This window comes from Impatiens glandulifera, chromosome 1 (assembly GCF_907164915.1).
Source record: "Impatiens glandulifera chromosome 1, dImpGla2.1, whole genome shotgun sequence".
In the NCBI taxonomy this organism is placed as follows: domain Eukaryota; kingdom Viridiplantae; phylum Streptophyta; class Magnoliopsida; order Ericales; family Balsaminaceae; genus Impatiens; species Impatiens glandulifera.
Window position 1 is genome coordinate 78,076,941 of NC_061862.1, and position 20,667 is coordinate 78,097,607.

General features: G+C 26.4%; 2 protein-coding genes across 6 annotated transcripts; both read left to right on the top strand.

Moving 5' to 3' along the window:
- Positions 1 to 350: 350 nt before the first annotated feature.
- Positions 351 to 1,524, top strand: LOC124921724 (homeobox-leucine zipper protein HAT14-like). 2 transcript variants are annotated; one of them, XM_047462415.1, is made up of 3 exons: positions 351 to 619; positions 696 to 985; positions 1,059 to 1,524. In XM_047462415.1, the coding sequence occupies exons 1-3, from the start codon at positions 415 to 417 to the stop codon at positions 1,461 to 1,463; spliced, it is 900 nt and encodes a 299-aa protein (XP_047318371.1). In that variant the 5' UTR covers positions 351 to 414; the 3' UTR covers positions 1,464 to 1,524. The 2 variants fall into 2 exon arrangements, with proteins under 2 accessions (XP_047318371.1, XP_047318372.1); XM_047462416.1 differs by having other exon boundaries at positions 723 to 985.
- A 12,043-nt stretch (positions 1,525 to 13,567) lies between these two features.
- On the top strand, positions 13,568 to 16,213 carry LOC124918996. 4 transcript variants are annotated; one of them, XM_047459089.1, is made up of 3 exons: positions 13,568 to 14,061; positions 14,184 to 14,610; positions 15,335 to 16,213. In XM_047459089.1, the coding sequence occupies exons 1-3, from the start codon at positions 13,745 to 13,747 to the stop codon at positions 16,034 to 16,036; spliced, it is 1,446 nt and encodes a 481-aa protein (XP_047315045.1). In that variant the 5' UTR covers positions 13,568 to 13,744; the 3' UTR covers positions 16,037 to 16,213. The 4 variants fall into 4 exon arrangements, with proteins under 4 accessions (XP_047315045.1, XP_047315046.1, XP_047315047.1 ...); XM_047459090.1 differs by having other exon boundaries at positions 15,341 to 16,213; XM_047459091.1 differs by having other exon boundaries at positions 13,568 to 13,858; positions 14,194 to 14,619.
- Positions 16,214 to 20,667: the final 4,454 nt, after the last annotated feature.

Here is a 20,667-nt window from a genome sequence, read left to right on the forward strand (position 1 = left end):
ATCAACAATTTTTTTTATATTTAAATTATTTTAATAACTCAAATATAATAAAACCTTAAATTTAATCTATATAATTTTAAATATATATATCATTAATCATTAATTCAATCAAATCACTAAAAATTATTTTATCATATCTAACTAGATTTCAAATCAGAAAAAAACAGACCAAACAAGGCCTACTTGTTTAAAAAAGGATTATTAAATTAAAGACATGCGTAAAGTAAAATTAGTCTGCGCTATAAAATGAATGATTTATTTTTAACTTTAATTATTATACGTGCATAGAAATAAATCTCTATAAAGTCTCTTTATACATGTACCAGATCCAATTCCAAATCCCCTTCTTCTTCATCTTCTTCCCCACTCTCTCTCTCTCTCTACCAGAGTTGCAGGTATTTTTTTTTATCAAAAATGGAGCTTGGTCTAACCCTAGGAGATTCATCGATTCCTCCCTGTTTATTCACAGAAAACCGAAATTCCAACCTACCCACCACCGGAAATCATGGAGTTGGACTCTGCATGGCCTTAGGAATCAACTCTGAAAAGGATAAATTACTCTCTCTCCAGTTGAATCTCCTTCCTCCTCACTCCCCTGTTCATGGGCACTCCGAAAATGGTAACTTTATTTCATCTTTCATTGATTTTAATAAAGAAAATAGATTTTACCTTACTCGGTGCTCTATTTTTTCAAGGGAGTTCTGATGGAGGTTGTTCATCAGGTGGTGGGATGAATCTTAACATGAACAGGAGAGAGGATGAAACAGAAGATGGGTTTGTCGGAATTTCTTCTCCAAACAGTGCAGCTTCATCTTTTCAAATGGATTTCGGTATTTTCAGAAGTGGTTTTCCCTCCGGCGGCGCTAGGGAAGCGTCTGAAGAAGAAGAGAATGAAAACGCACTTGCGAGGAAGAAACTTAGACTGTCTAAAGAACAATCTGCTTTTCTAGAAGAAAGCTTCAAAGAACATAACACCTTGAATCCAGTATGTATATATGTTTTATTTGAAAAAGATATAGGATCTTGATTTATTTGAAAATAATCAACTTTTATTGCAGAAACAAAAACTTGCCCTAGCTAAACAGCTTCAACTTCGTCCTCGTCAAGTCGAGGTCTGGTTCCAGAACAGAAGAGCCAGGACAAAGCTGAAGCAAACAGAAGTAGATTGTGAGTATTTAAAGAGATGTTGTGAAACCCTAACAGAAGAAAACAGAAGACTTCATAAAGAGCTTCAAGAACTAAGAGCATTAAAGAGTTCAAATTCAAACCCATTTCTAATGCAACTTCCGGCCACAACCCTAACCATGTGTCCTTCGTGTGAACGCGTGGCAAGCACCTCCGGCGCCGGCGCCGGCACCGAGAAAGGTGGGGGTGTGATTAAACCGGTTACAAGACCAATGTTCTTCCCATTTAGTTCCCGGTCCACATCTCAACAAGGGAAATCATCTTCTTTGGCATCTTGATGAGAATGGTCTTTGTAAATATTAAGATGAATTTGGGATTTTAATTGTTTTGTTTCTATGACGAGGGTATGAAAATATAGGAAATGAATTAAATTTTGGGTTTTATTTGAAATATATGTTTGACTATTTTGTAATTTAATTAAATTGGGGGGGCATGCTTATGAAATGAAAATATTAGTAATATTAATATTATTTTGATGAATATGTGTCTGGTAAAGATAGGTACCGTTCGGGGCAGGACCAATAATGAGCTGCACACGAGGTTCTAAAGTACAAAAGAGCCTCATTATGAAATCATTGAATATGTATCACACCCTGTGGCACGTGACTTGTCACGAGCCCCTTATGAGTGTGTTTCAATACATCTTAATGCTTGTTTGATTTACTAGTATTTAATTATGTTTGATACTTTTATGGGTAGTTCCAGATTATAAAATAAAACAACTCACCATGTTAAATGAAATAGGTTAATCCACTAAGGGCCAAGGGCTTGTAGGAGGAGCTTGTAGGAGGAAGTAAAAAAAAAAACTAGTTTTTAAAATTTAAAGATTAATTTATCTTTTGAATTTAAAGAATATGCCAATATGGTTTAAGTGAGAGAAAATAGTTTAAAGAGAAATAATAAAATTTGATAATAGTTTTAATACTTAAATGGATAAAAGTATTAATCAGATGAATGATAATCCCAAATAACTAAACATCAAACAAGCAATAAGGTATCCAATTAAATGGGGTTGTGTATTCCAATATATATATATATATATTTATTGAAATGAGGCTTTGTTAATTTGATATGTTTATTTTATTTAAATTATTAAACAAATTAATTTAAAATAACATCAAATCAAACAAGTTCTTAAATTGATTTATAAGTATTATTTATGGCTACACAACTTTTGATGTATCTACTTTAATTTAATTATTTATGCCTCGTATGATGCTAAACTTAGAAAAAAAAATCAATTATATTGAATAAATATAAAAGTTTTCTTATTTTATAATATTTGAAAATATTTAAATAATAAAGCTTTTTTTTTTGTTTATATATTATAGTAGAAGATTTTAATGAAAAAATGATGATATATTGATAGTGAATTTCTTACAAATAAGTTAAAATAAATCATATCAAACCAGACTTTAAAAGTATACAAATTTAGAAAAATATATATTAGTTTTTTTTTAGAAAATAACTTTATTGACATATTCTAGTAAAAATCAAATCCTCAATAAAAAAAAAAAAAGATTTTCAAAATTTCCAATGAATTGTCTTAGTCATTCAAATGCATGTGTGGGGGTCATTCCTTTCAAATTTGTTTTAAGTAATGATTTCTACCATTTTAGATGAGGCATATGCAGAGGCAAGATACACAAATGTGGAATTTGATCAATAGAAAATAAAACCGACCAAGGTCCCCACCAAATAAGAATAAATGTCTCCTCTAAGAGTTAAAAATATCACAATAAAACAAACATAAACTAATTACATCACCCATTTCGAAAGTTCACCTTCAACTATACCATTATTTTATTTCATCCAATGATTTATGTCACCTTTAATTTATTTATTATCACAATCTATCTCTATATCTTACTCTATAATTAACTTAATATTCTATTTTAAAGACGAGATAAGAGGGAAATACACGCCTCTTGTATATAACCCTTCGAAATTTGATCTTTCTTATGATCGAACAAACAAAGAACATTCAAAACATCACATCTTCTTTTGATTTGTGAAATTATAAAATATATGAGAAATTTTATTGTATTTTATCGAAAATATTTGGGTAATAGAATTGAGGTTATGATGAATAAACAATAATTTCTAATTTACTTGATGGTCTCAATTAATGATCCATATTATTGGTTTAGTTAGAAAATATTCTCCACCAAGGTAGACCACACCAAAGTAGACCAGTAATAATAGTCGGCTTAAGATATCAAATTGTCACGAGTTTGATTTGAACTGAGAGTACTTTGAATGAAAACGGGAGATAATGATTGTGGAATGTCATTCTAGTTATCTTTAATTAAAAAAAAATTATAAAGAAAGTTATGTAACAATAGTTTGTTTAAACTTAATCAAAATAATCCATGATTTTATTCTTATAACTCTATAATGTTCAAATAGATCTTGTATTAGTTTAATTCCACTTATAATTTTGAATAAGCAATAAGGTGCTATAATAGTGTAAAACAAATAAATTATTTAAATAAACAAAACTAAACATACTATAATACATGAATGAACAAGTATTTATGATAATTTGGATCAATTCAATGTATAAAACACACTCAAATGAGCTATATATTTATATAAATTAAATAATAACAAATTTACTAAATACATTTAATCAAACTAGACATTTATATTTGTACATTGATGGATGGCCCACGTTGAAGACTTCTATTTGACCATGAATATTATAAAATAAAAATAAAGGGTGTTTTAGGAAATCAATATTATTAATTTGAATTTTTTTTTTTATATATTTTCTTATTCTAATATTAGTTGAACCGGATTGACTTCATGTAGTGGGCTTGTGTTTCTTGTTTATTAAGGTAAATTTATTAATTTATTGATGAGTGGTCAATTGTTTTTCCTGATAATCATTATATTAACTTTGTAATATTAAAATACATTTTTGTGTTAAATATTCAACTTATTAGACATAAATTATTATAGTAACAAATAACTATAAAAAGAGCTCTAACAATTTTGCTAAATAAACTAAAAGAAAATTATATTATAGCGATACAAATAAACTCTACATTATCGAATATACATGAATGATTAACTAATAAATTAGATCGAATATATTCTTCATAGGATAAGCGATCTATCATTACAATGTAAAAATGGTTTTTTTTTATAGGAAATAATATATTTTTGGTATTATTAGAAGTCTATTAACTTTATTAATATAAATATCAAGATGCCTAAAAAATGGATGGATGCATTCAAATGTTTATGTAATCTAATACAATTAATGGATGCACCTAATTTAATAATTTGATTTGGGGGATAAAATGATAATGTATTTTTAATTAGTTAGTTATTATATTTGTATTCATTGATTAAATTGTATTTCAGAACAGTTTGTATTAAACAGTTCATCATCTTCCCTAAGTTTAAATTCTTGATTTTTAAAAAATATAAATAAATAAATCTTTTAACTAACTACATATATATTTTGTTATACTTTTTCAATATTTTTAAAAATTAAATTTAAACTCAACAAATTATTATTATTTTTTAAATGAGGAAACATGATCTTGAAAGAGTGTAAACGGTTTGGTTATATCGATTTTTTCAACAAAAAAATTATCCCAACTGTTGGTGTTTGTTTTCAAATTATTCATCCGTCGATGTCAAACGTCGATTTAATTTTATCGGTTTATCAGTTTAATTATTGAAAAAATAATATATATATATATATATATAATATAATAAAGGAGAAAATTTGACAAAAATGTACAGGGAATGTGGTGTCACTTTTTAATTGGAATGAAAATCTGAAATTTATCTCTTTTATTAAACTAGTATGTATCCCGTGCATTTGCACGAGAAATAATATAAAAAACCGTGAAATAAATATTACGGTAAAAATTTTATGGGCGGGTCAACCCACAATCCGACCCAATTATCCATTTACTCTCACATATATCCAAATTAACCACAGATCTCGACCCGACAATCTGGACACTTTAAAAATTAAGCATCATTATATATATAGATTAGTTAGTTAAAAAGTTGAACTTATATTGTTAAAATATCACGCGTTTATCAAATTTTGGGTTGAATTTAAAAACTAAAGTGTTATTAGTCTAGTTGGTTAAAAAGTTATACTTGTTTTTGTTAGGTTGCAAGTTCGAACCATACTTATAGCATTTTTAATTTTATTTTTAACCATTTTAAGTTTATGGGCGGGTCAACCCACAATCCGACCCAAGTATCAATTTACTCTCACATATATCCAAATTAACCATAGCTCTCGACCCGACAATCCGGACACTTTAAAAATTAAACATCATTATATATATATATAAATTAGTTAGTTAAAAAGTTGAACTTATATTGTTAAAATGTCACGCGTTTATCAAATTATGGGTTAAATTTAAAATATAAAGTGTTATTAGCTTAGTTGGTTAAAATGTTGTATTTGCTTTGTTATGTTGCAAGTTCGAACCATACCTACGGGCGGGTCAACCCACAATCCGACCCAAGTATCTATTTACTCTCATATATATCCAAATTAACCACAGCTCTCGACCCGGCAATCCGAACACTTTAAAAATTAAGCATCATTATATATATATAGATAGATTAGTTAGTTAAAAAGTTGAACTTATATTGTTAAAATGTCACGCGTTTATCAAATTTTGGGTTAAATTTAAAATATAAAGTGTTGTTAGCATAGTTGGTTAAAATGTTGTATTTGTTTTGTTAAGTTGCAAGTTCGAACCATACCTATAGCATTTTTAATTTTATTTTTAACATTTTAAATTTATGGGCGGGGTCAACCCACAATCCGACTCAAGTATCCATTACTTTCACATATATCCAAATTAACCACAGCTCTCGACCCGACAATCCGGACACTTTAAAAATTAGGCATCATTATATATATATATAGATTAATTAGTTAAAAAGTTGAATTTATATTGTTAAAATGTCACGCGTTTATCAAATTTTGGATTGAATTTAAAATATAAAGTGTTATTAGCTTAGTTGGTTAAAAAGGTTGTACTTGTTTTGTTAGATTGCAAGTTCAAACCATACCTATAACATTTTTAATTTTATTTTTAACCGTTTTAAATTTATGGAAGGGTCAAACAACAATCCGACCCAAGTATCCATTTACTTTCACATATATCCAAATTAACCACAGCTCTCGACCCGGCAATCCGGACACTTTAAAAATTAAGCATCATTATATATATATATATATTAGTTAGTTAAAAAGTTGAGCTTATATTGTTAAAATGTTACGCGTTTATCAAATTTTGGGTTGAATTTAAAATATAAAGTGTTATTAGCCTAGTTGGTTAAAAGGTTGTACTTGTTTTGTTAGGTTGCAAATTGTAACCATACCTATAGCATTTTAATTTTATTTTTAACCGTTTTAAAGTTATGGGCGGGTCAACCCACAATCCGACCCAAGTATCCATTTACTATCACATATATTTAAATTAACCACAGCTCTCCACCCGGTAATCCGGACACTTTAAAAATTAAGCATCATTATATATATATATATAGATTAGTTAGTTAAAAAGTTGAACTTATATTGTTAAAATGTCATGCGTTTATCAAAATTTGGGTTGAATTTAAAATATAAAGTGTTATTAGTCTAGTTGGTTAAAAGGTTGTACTTAATTTGTTAGGTTGCAAGTGCAAACCATACCTATATCATTTTTAACGTTTTAAGTTTATGGGCGGGGTCAACCCACAATCCGACCCAAGTATACATTTACTCTCACATATATCCAAATTAACCACAACTCTCGACCCAGCAATCCAGACACTTTAAAAATTAAGCATCATTATATATATATATATTAGTTAGTTAAAAAGTTGAACTTATATTGTTAAAATGTCACGCGTTTATCAAATTTTTAGTTGAATTTAAAATATAAAGTGTTATTAGCCTAATTGGTTAAAAGGTTGTACTTATTTTTGTTAGGTTGCAAATTTGAACCATACCTATAACATTTTTAATTTTATTTTTAACCGTTTTAAGTTTATGGGCGGGTCAACCCACAATCCGACCCTAGTATTCATTATTCTCACATATATCTAAATTATCCACAACTCTCGATCCGCCAATCCAGACACTTTAAAAATTAAGTATCATTATATATGTATATAGATTAGTCAGTTAAAACATTGAACTTATATTGTTAAAATGTCACGCGTTTATCAAATTTTGGGTTGAATTTAAAATATAAAGTGTTATTAGTCTAGTTGATTAAAAGGTTTGTAATTGTTTTGTTAGGTTGCAAGTTTGAATAATACCTATAACATTTTTAATTTTATTTTTAACCGTTTTAAGTTTTTGGGCGGGTCAACCAACAATAGGGGTGTTCATTGATTCGGTTTTGGGTTATTCGAGTTCCTCAATTCGGTTTCTTCGATTTTTTGTTTTTTTTTTGTCAATTCGAAAACCGAACCAAATTCGAATAAATTCTAATTAAACCGACCCAAATTCGAATTTTATATTCGGTTTGAACTTCGAATAATTCGAATTCAAACCGAATTCAATTTTCTTTTATTTTAAACTCAAAATAAAATGTACCAACCAAGAATTGAACCCGGGGTCTATACCATGATAGAGTACTATTCTACCACTAGACCACTAGTGTTTTTGTTTCATTTTTTTCTTTTATTATAAATCTTAATTCAAAATATTCTAGTTTGATTATTTTGAACTTATTTTTAAGTTAAGTTTGGAAGAATAAATAATAAAAAATGAATTCGGTTTTCAGTTTGGTTTTCGAGTTGAAACCCAAACTCGAAAACCAATTCGAAAACCGTATTTAAATTCGAATTGGTTTGAAATTCGATTCGAAAACCGAAAATGAAATTCGAATTCGGTTTATTCGAATTCGGTGAATTTAAATTCGGTCAGATATTCGGTTCAGACCAAATATTGAACACCCTAACCAACAATACGACTTAAATATCCATTTACTCTCACATATATCCAAATTAACCACAGCTCTTTACCGACAATCCGGACACTTTAAAATTTAAGTATCATTATATATATATATAGATATATAGATTTTCAATCCATTTAGAAAGTGACACCTTATTCCTTATATATTTCTGTCAAATTTTTTTTCACTCTCTATCATTACTCTATATAATGATAAAAAACTAATTTAGAAGCGTTCTTTTAAATAAAAATCTAATAACTTATGTAATAAAATAACTATTCAACTTGTATCGATTTATAATTATATTGATCAGTTAGATTTGATTCTTTTTTTTCAATTTTGTTTATGCCTTACACGTGGTCATAATTTTTCCTATTAACTTAAGCATTCTAAATATAAAATATATTTTTTCTTAAACAATCTTTGTATAAACATCCAAAAGTAGTTCAATTAATGACTACACATTTAAATATGGTTTACATCATCATTATCTATCTTTTCTTTTTTTTAATTATCTTATCAACAAGTATGTTGGATAGACATTTGGGTTGCATTTGTGGACTAATTAATTTATGCATCAATATGATGACTATACTTGCACTCATCTATTTCAAATCTATATTTGATTGATTGACAAATAGGTTTATAATTTTTTTAAATTCAAGTTACACAATCATAATTCATTACATTAACTTGATTAAATTTGTAGAAAACAAAATTACTTAGACAAAAACTATTTTATTTAAATTATTTTAATAGGTTCTGGGCATGCTTTTATTAATAAAAAAATTTACTTCTAGATAATGAATCCTTTAAATTAAAGAATGATAAATATTTTCAAATGAAACTATTATATAATATATATATATACCAAATTGATAACTTAATGTCAAAGATTTGATAGGTCTAGAAAGATGTCAATAATTATGAGATATAAAGTGCTAGATTTGACGGAGGACACATTCATTCTAAATCAATTCATAATTTAAAAAGTTTGTATCCAAAACGGACTAATTATACCAAATGATGAATTATTTATTTTATTCACCATTAAATATCAAATATCAGTCTTCTTGGTCCATAACAAAAAAATATATTTTTGTTTTTATTTTATAAATTATATATATATATATATATATAATACTTTGAAGATCTAATAATTAAATCTAGGGTCTTGTTCTTGGGTTATTTAAAAAATCCAAACCAAATTAATTTTTCAATTAATCATTTTCTCAGCAATCACGTCACTTATTTTATTAATTAAAATACTAAAATACTCTCTAATTTAAATTATTATTTTATATTTTATTTATATATATCAATACCCTTTAAGTCTTTTTACCAAAAAATAATTATTACCTTCTCAAAATTATCACCCATCAATCAATTTTTCTCTCTCTCTTAATTTAAAAAAAAAATCCATAACTGAACAAGGTCTAGATCTAATTTTTTTATTCTTTTATTTGTTTAATATTAATCAAAATTCTTTCGCATGAACTATTCTAAGTGAAACAATTATATTTTATAATTATTTTTGTAAAGTTATAGAAAATAATTTTCTAAAAAAAGCTTGTACTAAATTAAAGTTAAAGTTACACAAAAGGTGTTAATTAATGTTTATAATTAATTAGATAATACATTCAAAATCATACAACGGTTGGTAGGAATCCAATCTTATTAGTCACACAAATTATGGAAAACAAAAGTGGGACATTATATTTAATTTTATGGTCAAAGTTTATTATTATTATTATTATTATTATTAATGAATCCAAGATTGATTTTCCGGGAATGGGAGAGAGAAATTAATTTAAATGGGAATGCAACAAACATAGTAAATAGTAATTTTACTAATTAGAAGGTTGAAAAGACCAAAATTTTTAATGGGTTGTTTTAAAATAATATTTTTTAATTATTTTTCATTTTATTGTTTGAAATCAAAGTATATAACGTTCCCATTTATTTTTCATCTTTGTATATTATATATTTACAAGATTGGGGCTAGTTTATTTTAAATCAAAGTATATTAGTGGAGTAATAAAATGATCCCATTTATTTTTCATCTTTGTCTATTATATATTTACAAGATTAGATGCTAAGTTGTGATACAAATCTAACAAAATAAAAATTCATTTCTCTGTAGAACAGATCTAAAATTAATGTGTGACTGCTTCCACCATGGTGACATAAAAAAAATAATACATACTAAAATATTTGATAATGTTATTAATGTTCTATATATATAGTTTATCTTTCTTATTTGTTTCATATTATCAATATATTTTATAAACAGTGATATATATTTGATTTAATTTATACACACTATTTTATTTACAAAAATAATTGTAACACCTTATTAAAAACATGATTTATTCCATATTATAAACAAAATAAAACGTATTCTAAGAGGTATTATAATGATAATTTTAATCATTTTCTAATATGTATAGTGAGGACCGACTCTAAGATAAAACCAGTTAGACGGCCATCTAGGTTTCCTCACAAAATCAGAAAAATAAAAGTACCGACAAGAGTTGATCTCTAAGAGTCACTATATGTGTTTACAAAACATTTATAACCAACTAAATTATACTACTTTGATTAAAATTAATATAAACTTAATATATTTATTTAGTAGAACATAAAATATAATTAATTGAATTGATTTTTTTGTCTTCAAGACATCCAAATTATTGTGTTTAGTATAAATGGTTGTTTAATTTTTTCATAATTCAACCCACAATCTCAACGAAGCATTTATCTCGGAAAAATATAAAGAGAAATGAAAGTGATGCCTATGTGTGTAATGCTAACCTCTTACACTAAAAAACAATGTATAATATAGATAGTTAGTCTAGAATTTTATTTATTTATCTTCATTTTACATTTTTTCTAGATCTCTTTATCTCCTTTTAGCATTGTTACTTTAAGGAAAGTTTAAATGATCTTCAACAGAAAAAATAAAATAAAAATCGGAATTCATATCCAATTAAAATTGTGTTTGAAATTTGTTTCAAACAAGGTCTTAGAGGGTGTGAGATTTTGAAAAAATAAGAAGAAATCTTTTTGACTTTGGAAAAAAGTTTGGACCACTATTTGTTAAGTCATTCTTGGTTGGTGTTATTTGGATAATATTTAAATAACTAAATATTATTTCGCTTATTCTTTTATTAATCAAATACATAAAACTATCAAAAATAATTATTTTTTTAATTATATAATTCTAAATGTTTTCACTACATAATCCCAATATAAATAAAGTTATTTAAATAAAACATCAAACTACGGGACTTGTTCGAGGAATGGGGCTTATTCGAGGAAAAAAGTTTTTGAGTTTTACTTGAATTTTCTTCTTAAAAATTATTGTTGGTTAAAAACTAAAAAGAAATTTGAAGATTAATTTACTCTCTGAATTTAGAGGATATGGTTTAGGTGAAAAAATAGTGGTTTAGAGAAAAAATAAATTAGTGTATAATTTTGGTATTTAAATGGATAAAATTATTGATTAGATTGTTAAAATGAAGTTTTAGTTTTAAGATAAAAATGAGTTTTATCCCAATAACCAAATATCAAACCAGCCCTACCACAACTAACAACAACCACGATTTGAAAAGACCTTTTAACTTCGAACAATTCAAACAAAGCCTAAGAGATGATCATGATGATATACCAAAGTAACTAAACCCAACAACTAAATAGATATGCATAAGAATTTTTTTTATAAATTTTTTAATATGATGAATTTAATATTTTTTTTTTTTTGATAAAATGTAATTTATTTGTGTTAGTTGTATTTTGGAACTCATTTATTTTCATTGGGCTTCAGAAGTTAAATTATATTGGATCTGAATTATAAATACATAAGTAGGGCCCCTCAAGCAATTGTTATTGGATCTTGGAAATAAAAATACCAGATCATGGGCCTAATAATAAAGAATTCATTTGGGCCTGTAATATTTAAACTTAAACCAACATTTTCTTCCCCATATTTATAAACACCATGAAAGTTTTAAATTGTGATTAATTTGATTGTTTTAAAGTTTTTTAAAAGATTTTTTAATAAATTAAAACTTAATTCATATATTGGATCGAAGAAAGAATGATATTTTTGATTCATTAAATGAGAAATTATTGTTTTGATTCATTTAGAAAGAGTTAAATAAAAATTTCCCTTTTGATTGATGCGTGAAGAAATAAATGTCCATATTTTAAGCACTATATCATATAGGGAGCTGCAATAAATATCAAAATTCTAATATAGGATAAACTTAAATTAAAATACTTTTACTTAATTTATACGTCACAATATATAATGAATATTTTTTAATTAGAGTTTATTCAATAAAAAAAATAACATGAAAATGTATAATCAAACCACTTTATTTCAACTTAACTAATTTTCTTCTTATAAAAATCAAATATATGATTTGTTCATTTTTAAATATATATTTAAATTCGATTTCACATTTTAGGGCACCACAATAACTAATTTGGGCCAATATTTAGTGTAAATAAAAGTTTTTGTAAGTAAACATTGAAATAAATATACTTTCAGCATTCAATGTGAAAATGATTAACTCAGGAGAGATAGTTTTTAATCTCAATAATCTACCATCAATAGTTTATATTTAAATAGTAAATCAAAAGTATGAAATATCATTAATTTATTTTTCGAGAGCCCAACTAAAATTGAATACTTTTTCTTTCGAACCTTATAATTTAAAATTTTTATCGATTAAATTAATTTTTTTTATTAACGGTTTCAAACATTGACATTTATAAATAAATAAATAAAAATTCAATATCACTTATTTAATTATCGAATTTTAAAAAATTGATAATCAAAACCAAACCATAGTTTCTTTAAATTTGGTAATCAAATTGATATTAATTATTAATTATTTATAAGTACCTCATATATATAATAAGTTAAAAAACGATTAATATAAATAAATATTTAGGAGTAACTTACTAAAAATGCCTATAAAATTTTACTCAACTGAAGTGGAAAAAAAAAATTTGTAATACTAAGGAGGGTGATTAAGATGTAATCATATCAATACTAATATACCGAAACCTATAGAACTTCGACCGGAGTTAAGTTTGCTTGGAAAAAATAGTAACCCGTATTTTTTTTTAATTATTCTTCTAGCCTAATGATAACAAGAAAAAGATATCCTAATCTCTTAAAGGTTTTTGGTTCAGAATTAAAAACGAAACTCAACGTTCTAAAAAATTAAAATTAACTGCAAAGATAAATAACTGAAAATAAATGGGTTAAAAAGAAGGGTAAAATTGTAAAAACTGGGTTAAAGAAGGGTAAAATTGTAAAATAGACCTTATATTATTTGATTCAAATTAGTTAAACCCAAAAATACATTTTTTTCAGTGAAGAATTATAAAATAAAATAAAAAAAAAGCTATAAAGAGTAAAGATTCCCCGAGCGAGCCCAAGAAGAAGACCAACTAGGCCAGAGATACAGATACATATATATGTATGTATATATATTATATAGATAGATATAGAGAGAGAAATTGAAAAATCGAAACCCTAGATTTTGAAAAACTTACAGACAGACGAGGGAGGGAAGGAGTTAACTGACGAAAATACAAAATCGATGGAGGATGCAAAGAAATCAATTGACTGGACGACGCGGGAGGAATTACTACTAGCATGTGCGGTAGAACGCTACGGAAGAAGAGATTGGAAAACCGTCGCCATGGAAATCCAGGTTCGAAGTTCTCTTCCTATCAATCTACTATCATCTGAAGCCTGTAAGTCCAAATTCCATGACCTCAATCGACGGTTTATGGACGATTCTAACGAAGAAGAAGAAGAAGACGACGTTGTTGTCATTTCCTGGCTAGAGAAGCTTCGGAAACTGAGAGTTCTTGAGCTCAAGGAACAAGTTCATCAATCCGATCTTTCGATCCAGTAATCATTTGTTTATGGAATTCAAATTTTAATATTACAACCTATTATTCTCTACGTAAAACTTTGACGATGTTATGAAATTACGTTTGGATCTGATAAATTCCGATCCGTGAATTGCTTAGGAGATTGCAGTTAGAGGTGAAGAGATTGGAAGAAGATGAGAACGATATAAGCGGAGATCACGACGTGAAGAATCTAGATCTGACTGAAACAGAATCGCCGTCGCCGTCGCAAAAGGTATCCGTCGCCGCCGCTAACAACCGCCATTCGAATTCGTCGGATTTTATCGATGATAGTTCGGCGACAATTGGACAATATGATGGAAATAAACGGAGATTGAATCAGGAAGATGAGAAGAGAGTTAACTCAGCTGAGTTATCGATTCAAACCACTGAGTTCGAGTTAAGAAAAACGGTGACGACGACGACGACGACGACAGTATCTCCGGCGACCAGCGACGGGAAGATGGAGATTAGATCTCAGCCGTTGGTTGAGTTATTAGACGTTATCAGGTCGCATAAACAGATTCGTATGATAGAACGCCGGCAGGTGAGTCAGGTACGTTTCATGATCTTTGCGTCCAACTAATATCCACCGTCCGATTGACTTCAAAAAAATCATTTTACTTTTATACCCTTGTTTGATTTCGATTATTTTCATGGCCTGTTACAAGTTTACTTTGACATTATTTATTTAAAGAAAAAACAAATATTTTATTATATAAATATATTTATTTATTTTAATTCTAAATTTTTATATCCAATCTTTTGTTTGTAAATGGGCGGGCTTTATTTCAGGGCCCATCTTATTTATTTTTATATGGCCCACTGGGCCAATAGTTTTACTATATAACGGGCTTTTCACCTGCTTTTGGACTATTTTATTTGTATGATATTTAGTATTTTTTTTTTAAAATATAGAGTTAATTTTTATGATTTTAAAGAAATTTAACTGTTTTGATTTTAAGTAAATTATTAAATTGTTAATTTTTTATGATTTTAAATTTATAATAATAAAATTTTATAATTTATGAGTTTATAAATATTTTTAATTTTACAATTTTATATCATTTCAAATTAAGTAAAACAAATTTATATTTATAAATTAAAAAAATATTATTTATTTAAATATAATTAATTTAGTTAATATAAATTTTATAATAATATAATTTATTATTATTTTTTAATTAATTTTATAGTCTTATAATTATTTTATTGAACTTATAAAAAACAATTTTAAATAATCTCTTAATTTTGATATTTGTGGTCGTCGGGACAAGGTGGTCCGGCAGCACGTGGATCTTGAGAGTATTAGATCAAGGATTGACGACGGTTCTTATTCAACAAACGTGAAGAAATTCTACCGCGACCTTCTTCTCTTTTTCACCAATGCAATCGTATCTTTTCCGAAAACCTCGTCGGAATCCGCCGCTTCTTACATACTTCGCGATCTAGTCTTAAAACATCTCAAGGATAACAACAACCCATCAGTACCTAAACCTCCCTTACCGGAAGCCAAGAAGGAACCTTCTGTTGCGCCGGTTGTGGTCGTTTGTCGAAGACGAAGTTCGGTTCTTGCCAAGAAAGAAAACGTGGAGGATAAAAGAAAATCTACAACTCCGGCTCCGATAATAACAAAAGAGAAGAACAAACAAGTTAATATCATTAGCAGTGTGAAGAGCTTGAAGAGAGGGATGAATACCCAAAATGATAAACCGATATTGGAAAAGAAGAAAAGATCCGGCGACGTCGATAATCGTAATAAGAAGAAAGGGGTTGTTGAGTTTCTGAAGAGGATAGTAAGCAAGAGTCCGCCGGAGAAACCAAAGGGCCGGAAGAAAGAGGTGGAGGAGGAGAAGAAGAAAAGTGGGTCAAAGGGAGGAAAGAAGTCGCCGGAGAGAATTGTAAGTGGGAAAAGAAAGAGAGGTAAAGAAGAGGCGCCATTGAGAATAGCAAAGAAACTGGCCAAGAAATGACTCCGACAAACACTAAACGGTAAAAATCGATTCTTTCTTTCATCCTCTCTTTACCCCTTTTTTCTTTCTTTTTTTTTTTGGGGTTGTGTAAATCAATTACTCGTAGAAGTAGAAACTAAAATGTAGTAAAAATGTAAACTTGAAGTAACATTTAACATTACAAGCTTTTGTTCCATATAACTTGTTATTTATAAAAAAAAGGGGAGCTTTCTCATTTGCAGTAAATATAAATGTACAAATACATGATTTTTATTTTTTAATTAGTTGATCATTTATAATATATGAATGATTAGAGGACATAATATAATATAAGAGAATAAAAAAATTAAACAAATTATATATATATATATATATATATATATATATATATATATATATATATATATATATATATATATATATATATATAATAGTCTCTAAAATTGTTAGATGAACAGTCTATTGGTACTTGTTCTTGAAAGACAATGAGATGTGCATTTATTTAGAGACTTAAGAATATCACGAAGTTAAGATAAATTAGAAGATTAATAATATTATTTTTTTTTATTTTAAATTTTAACAAAAAAAAATATAAGATTAAGTTTGAAAATGAGTTAATCAATAGATAGATAAAAATTAGACATAAAAAAACACATACAAATAATATATAAAAATGTAAGGAACTTTTTTTTATTTTTATTTTGTACAAAAATTAGTAACTAAAGTTTAAAAATAAAAAACATTTTCAAATACTATTCATATTATTTCTTAATTTTTCAATAACACAACGGTAAATCCTAATTATGTTTTCAAACTAATCATATTATTAATTAAAATAAATATTTAATTTATTAATTTATTTATATTATAAATTATTTTAGTTAAAATATTTTTTGTAGTTTATAATATAGACAATATTTTTCGAATATTCTCTCAAATCCAATGTTTTTCTTGTGGGGTTCTTAAAACTAATTTCCATTATAGAAGGGTGAATGATAATTTCATTTTTATTTATTACAATGAAATTGAGTTGAGATTTTATATGCTAATCCCGTTTTGAATATTATTTTATTTATAAATATTTTAGATAAAATTAATATTAGGTAAATTTTATTAATTTAAAATAAATAGTTTATAAAAATTAAGTTTAAGTTAACATATATTTTATTTTCTTGACACCAATTAATCCCTCAATTCACACTCATCTTGTGACTCACATTTTTTCATACGTTTTTTTTATCCTCTTAGCAAACCACCAATCAATCTTAGTCGACCTCATTTAATGACACACCTCTAATCCCTCGTCAAACTCAACCACTGACCCCCAATTGACTTTTATCTTGTGATTCACATTTTTTCATATACCTCTTTATCCTCTTGACTAACCACCCTTTACTCTAATCTTGTAACTCATATTTTTTTTCATATGCCTCTTTATATCTTGACAAACACAAATATTAGTAACCTCTTTTTTACTCCCACTTCAACAAATTAACTTAAAAAGTTGAACTTATATGGTTAAAATGTCCCACGTTCATCTTTGGTGTTGAATTTAAAATATATTGTGTTATTAGCCTAGTTGTTTAAAGAGTGTTATTTGTTTTTGTTAGGTTGCAAGTTAGAAACTTACCTATAATATTTTTAATTTTATTTTTAACTGTTTGAAGTTTATGGGTTGGTCACCGAAAATTCGACCAAAATATCCATTTACTTTCACATATATATCCAAATTAATCACCCGATAATCCTAATATTTTAAAAATGAAGTATATATATATATATATATATTTATTTTCAATAATTAATATTGGAATGTATATAATATCTTAGGAAAAAAAGAGAAAATATATTAAAAAAATATTTTGGGTATAAGATAGGATTTGAATGGTTATGCATTCATGACCTTATCGAGAACTACTAGAATTTGTTTTATCTTAGATCATTATTTATATTATTGGGATAAAATTATAAAAATATTTTTAATATTATTAAAATATCATAAAATACTAAATAAGAGTATTTTACTATAGAATAATTAATAGTTTTTTCTTTAATTCTCAAATTATTCCTTCTTTTTGTATGTTTAATAATTTCTATATATATTAATTGGCTTACACTATTATTGTGATTGTTAATTTTTTTATTATAAAATATTATTTTATTAGTAATAAGTAAAAAATTAATGTTTTGATAGAATACTGAATTTGACGATAAATTAAAATAAAAAGAATTTGATTCAAAAATTGAAATCAAAAGAAAAAAAATGTTATGGTATGATATTGAGTTTTGTAATTTTGTTTATGTATTTAAAAATAAAATAATAAAAAAATAAAATAAAAATATTTTATTATTTCAATTGATGATTTATTCGTTATATTGATATGATAAATGTTAAAAAAAAACTAAATTAACTCTCACACAAAACCTCAAGTTTATAATAAAACAATTATAAAATAGAACTAGCATTATCTAAGTAATTCTAACTAAATTGTAATTGACTGTCTTAAATATTAAAATTATTATATATTATATTAAAATATTTTTATTAAATAATAATTATTTGAGAATGGGTGAATACATTTTTTTTATTACAGTTATTATTTTATAATTTTAACTAGCAATGCATTTCCACGAATACAAGAATATATATAAAATAATATTTATTTATAAATATTTTAAATAAAATTAATATTATTTAAATTTAATTAATTTAAAATTAATTTTAGTTTGTAAAAATAAAGTTTAATCTTAAACTTAATATTAACATATATTTTATTACATCGACACTCACTTAATTTCTCAATTGACCATCATTTTATAACTCACATTTTTTCATATGCCTCTTATATCTCGTCAAACTCAACCACTAACCTTCCAATTGACCCCTGATCTTGTGACTCACACTTTTTTATATGTCTCTTTATTCTCTCGGCAAACCACCCACTGACCATAATCTTGTGACTCATACTTTTTCATATGCCTCTATCCCTTGACAAAACACTCACCAATCTTAGTCAATCTCTCTTTTACTCCCACTTCAACAAATTAACAACCAATCACAATTTGATCACAAACCTCTTATCTAATGTCAAACCAACAAATAACCACCACCCGACATTCATCTCGTGACCTCACACTTTCAAATACTCGTCAAACCAACCATTAATTTCAACCTCACACTCAACAAACCACCTACCACTCGACCTCCATTTTGTTGCCTCACATTTTCAAATGTTCGCCAAACCAACCACTAATTTTGACCTCACACTCGACAAACCACCCATCACCCGACCTCACACTTTCAAATGCTAGCTAAACCAACCACTAATTCCGACCTCACACTCGACAAACCACCCACCACCCGACTTTCATCTCATGACCTCATACTTTCAAATGCTTGTTAAACCAACCACAAATTCCTACCTCAAACTCAATAAATCACCCACCATCTGACCTCAATCTCGTGACCTTACATTTTCAAATACTCGCCAAACCAACCATAATTTCGACCTCACTCTTTTAGATGCATTGTATCATTTGTTTAAAAGTTGCATCACCATATATTATAGTCAATAATGCATTCTTGAAAATTTAAACCCTGATCTTAAGCATGAAATGTGAACTCCTTAACCGCTAGACTACTTGAGACTGTTGAAATAATTTTATTATTTTGTGTATGTATATATTTAGTATTTAAAATTTATTAATAATTAGTTAATTTTTTTATTAATCAAAAAATATTTATACTAATAAAGAAAATATTATATATATATTTATAAAAAAATAGAGAAAAAATAATTAGGAAAGTAAAAAATATAAGATAAAATATATTTATAGTCAAAAATTCATTCTTTAAAATTGTATATTTTGAGATTCCAACACTAGTTTTAAGCATAAAATGTAAACATTTTAATTGCTAAATCACTTGAAATTATTGAATTTATTATATATATATATTAGGAGAGAAAAAATAATTATTAAAAAAGAGAATAATGCACTTATTGACTTTAAACATTATTTATATATTTATATTTATACTTATAATTATATTTATATTTATATTTATATATATATATATATATATATATATTTATTGCTTATCTCTTATCATTTTTCACATTCATAATTTTTTTCAATTATATTCTATTTTTTATCTATTCTATATTATTTTTCTCAAGATCTACAAAATAAGTATATAGGTAAGTAATGATATTATTTGTATTTTTAATATTTCTATATTACTAATTTTAAAATGATTAAAGTTATGTTTTTTTCTTTAATCTTTATAATCTTGTAAGTTTTTTAATCGGATAATGGGTACCCGTCGGGGATCGGGTACCCGATAAATCGGGAATAAAGATAAAAATATAGTAATAGAGAAATCCAGAATAATAACACATGTTTAGCAATCTAGAAATAGACAAGCTACAACAAATGCCTAACAATTTTCCCCCTCCTGTATAATCAAATAGGAAGTCAATTCAATTGAGCATCAAACAATCAAAGAAATAGAGAGCAAAACACCAAAATTTTACGTGAAAAACCCAAATTAGGCAAAACTACGGGACACTTCGGCCACTTAAATCATCCACTATATCAAATGGGTATACAGTGTTGTTCAATACAAGCCTAGAAGTAATATAATAAAAGTT

What these genes read in the sequence shown, in the direction of transcription:
- LOC124921724 (XM_047462415.1), top strand. Translation starts at nt 415, where the DNA reads ATGGAGCTTGGTCTAACCCTAGGAGATTCATCGATTCCTCCCTGTTTA. An exon ending in TCATGGGCACTCCGAAAATG is followed by an intron (nt 620 to 695) that starts GTAACTTTATTT and finishes TATTTTTTCAAG; the next exon opens with GGAGTTCTGATGGAGGTTGT. An exon ending in AACATAACACCTTGAATCCA is followed by an intron (nt 986 to 1,058) that starts GTATGTATATAT and finishes CTTTTATTGCAG; the next exon opens with AAACAAAAACTTGCCCTAGC.
- LOC124918996 (XM_047459088.1), top strand. Translation starts at nt 13,745, where the DNA reads ATGGAGGATGCAAAGAAATCAATTGACTGGACGACGCGGGAGGAATTA. An exon ending in CAATCCGATCTTTCGATCCA is followed by an intron (nt 14,062 to 14,183) that starts GTAATCATTTGT and finishes TGAATTGCTTAG; the next exon opens with GAGATTGCAGTTAGAGGTGA. An exon ending in AACGCCGGCAGGTGAGTCAG is followed by an intron (nt 14,620 to 15,334) that starts GTACGTTTCATG and finishes TGTGGTCGTCGG; the next exon opens with GACAAGGTGGTCCGGCAGCA.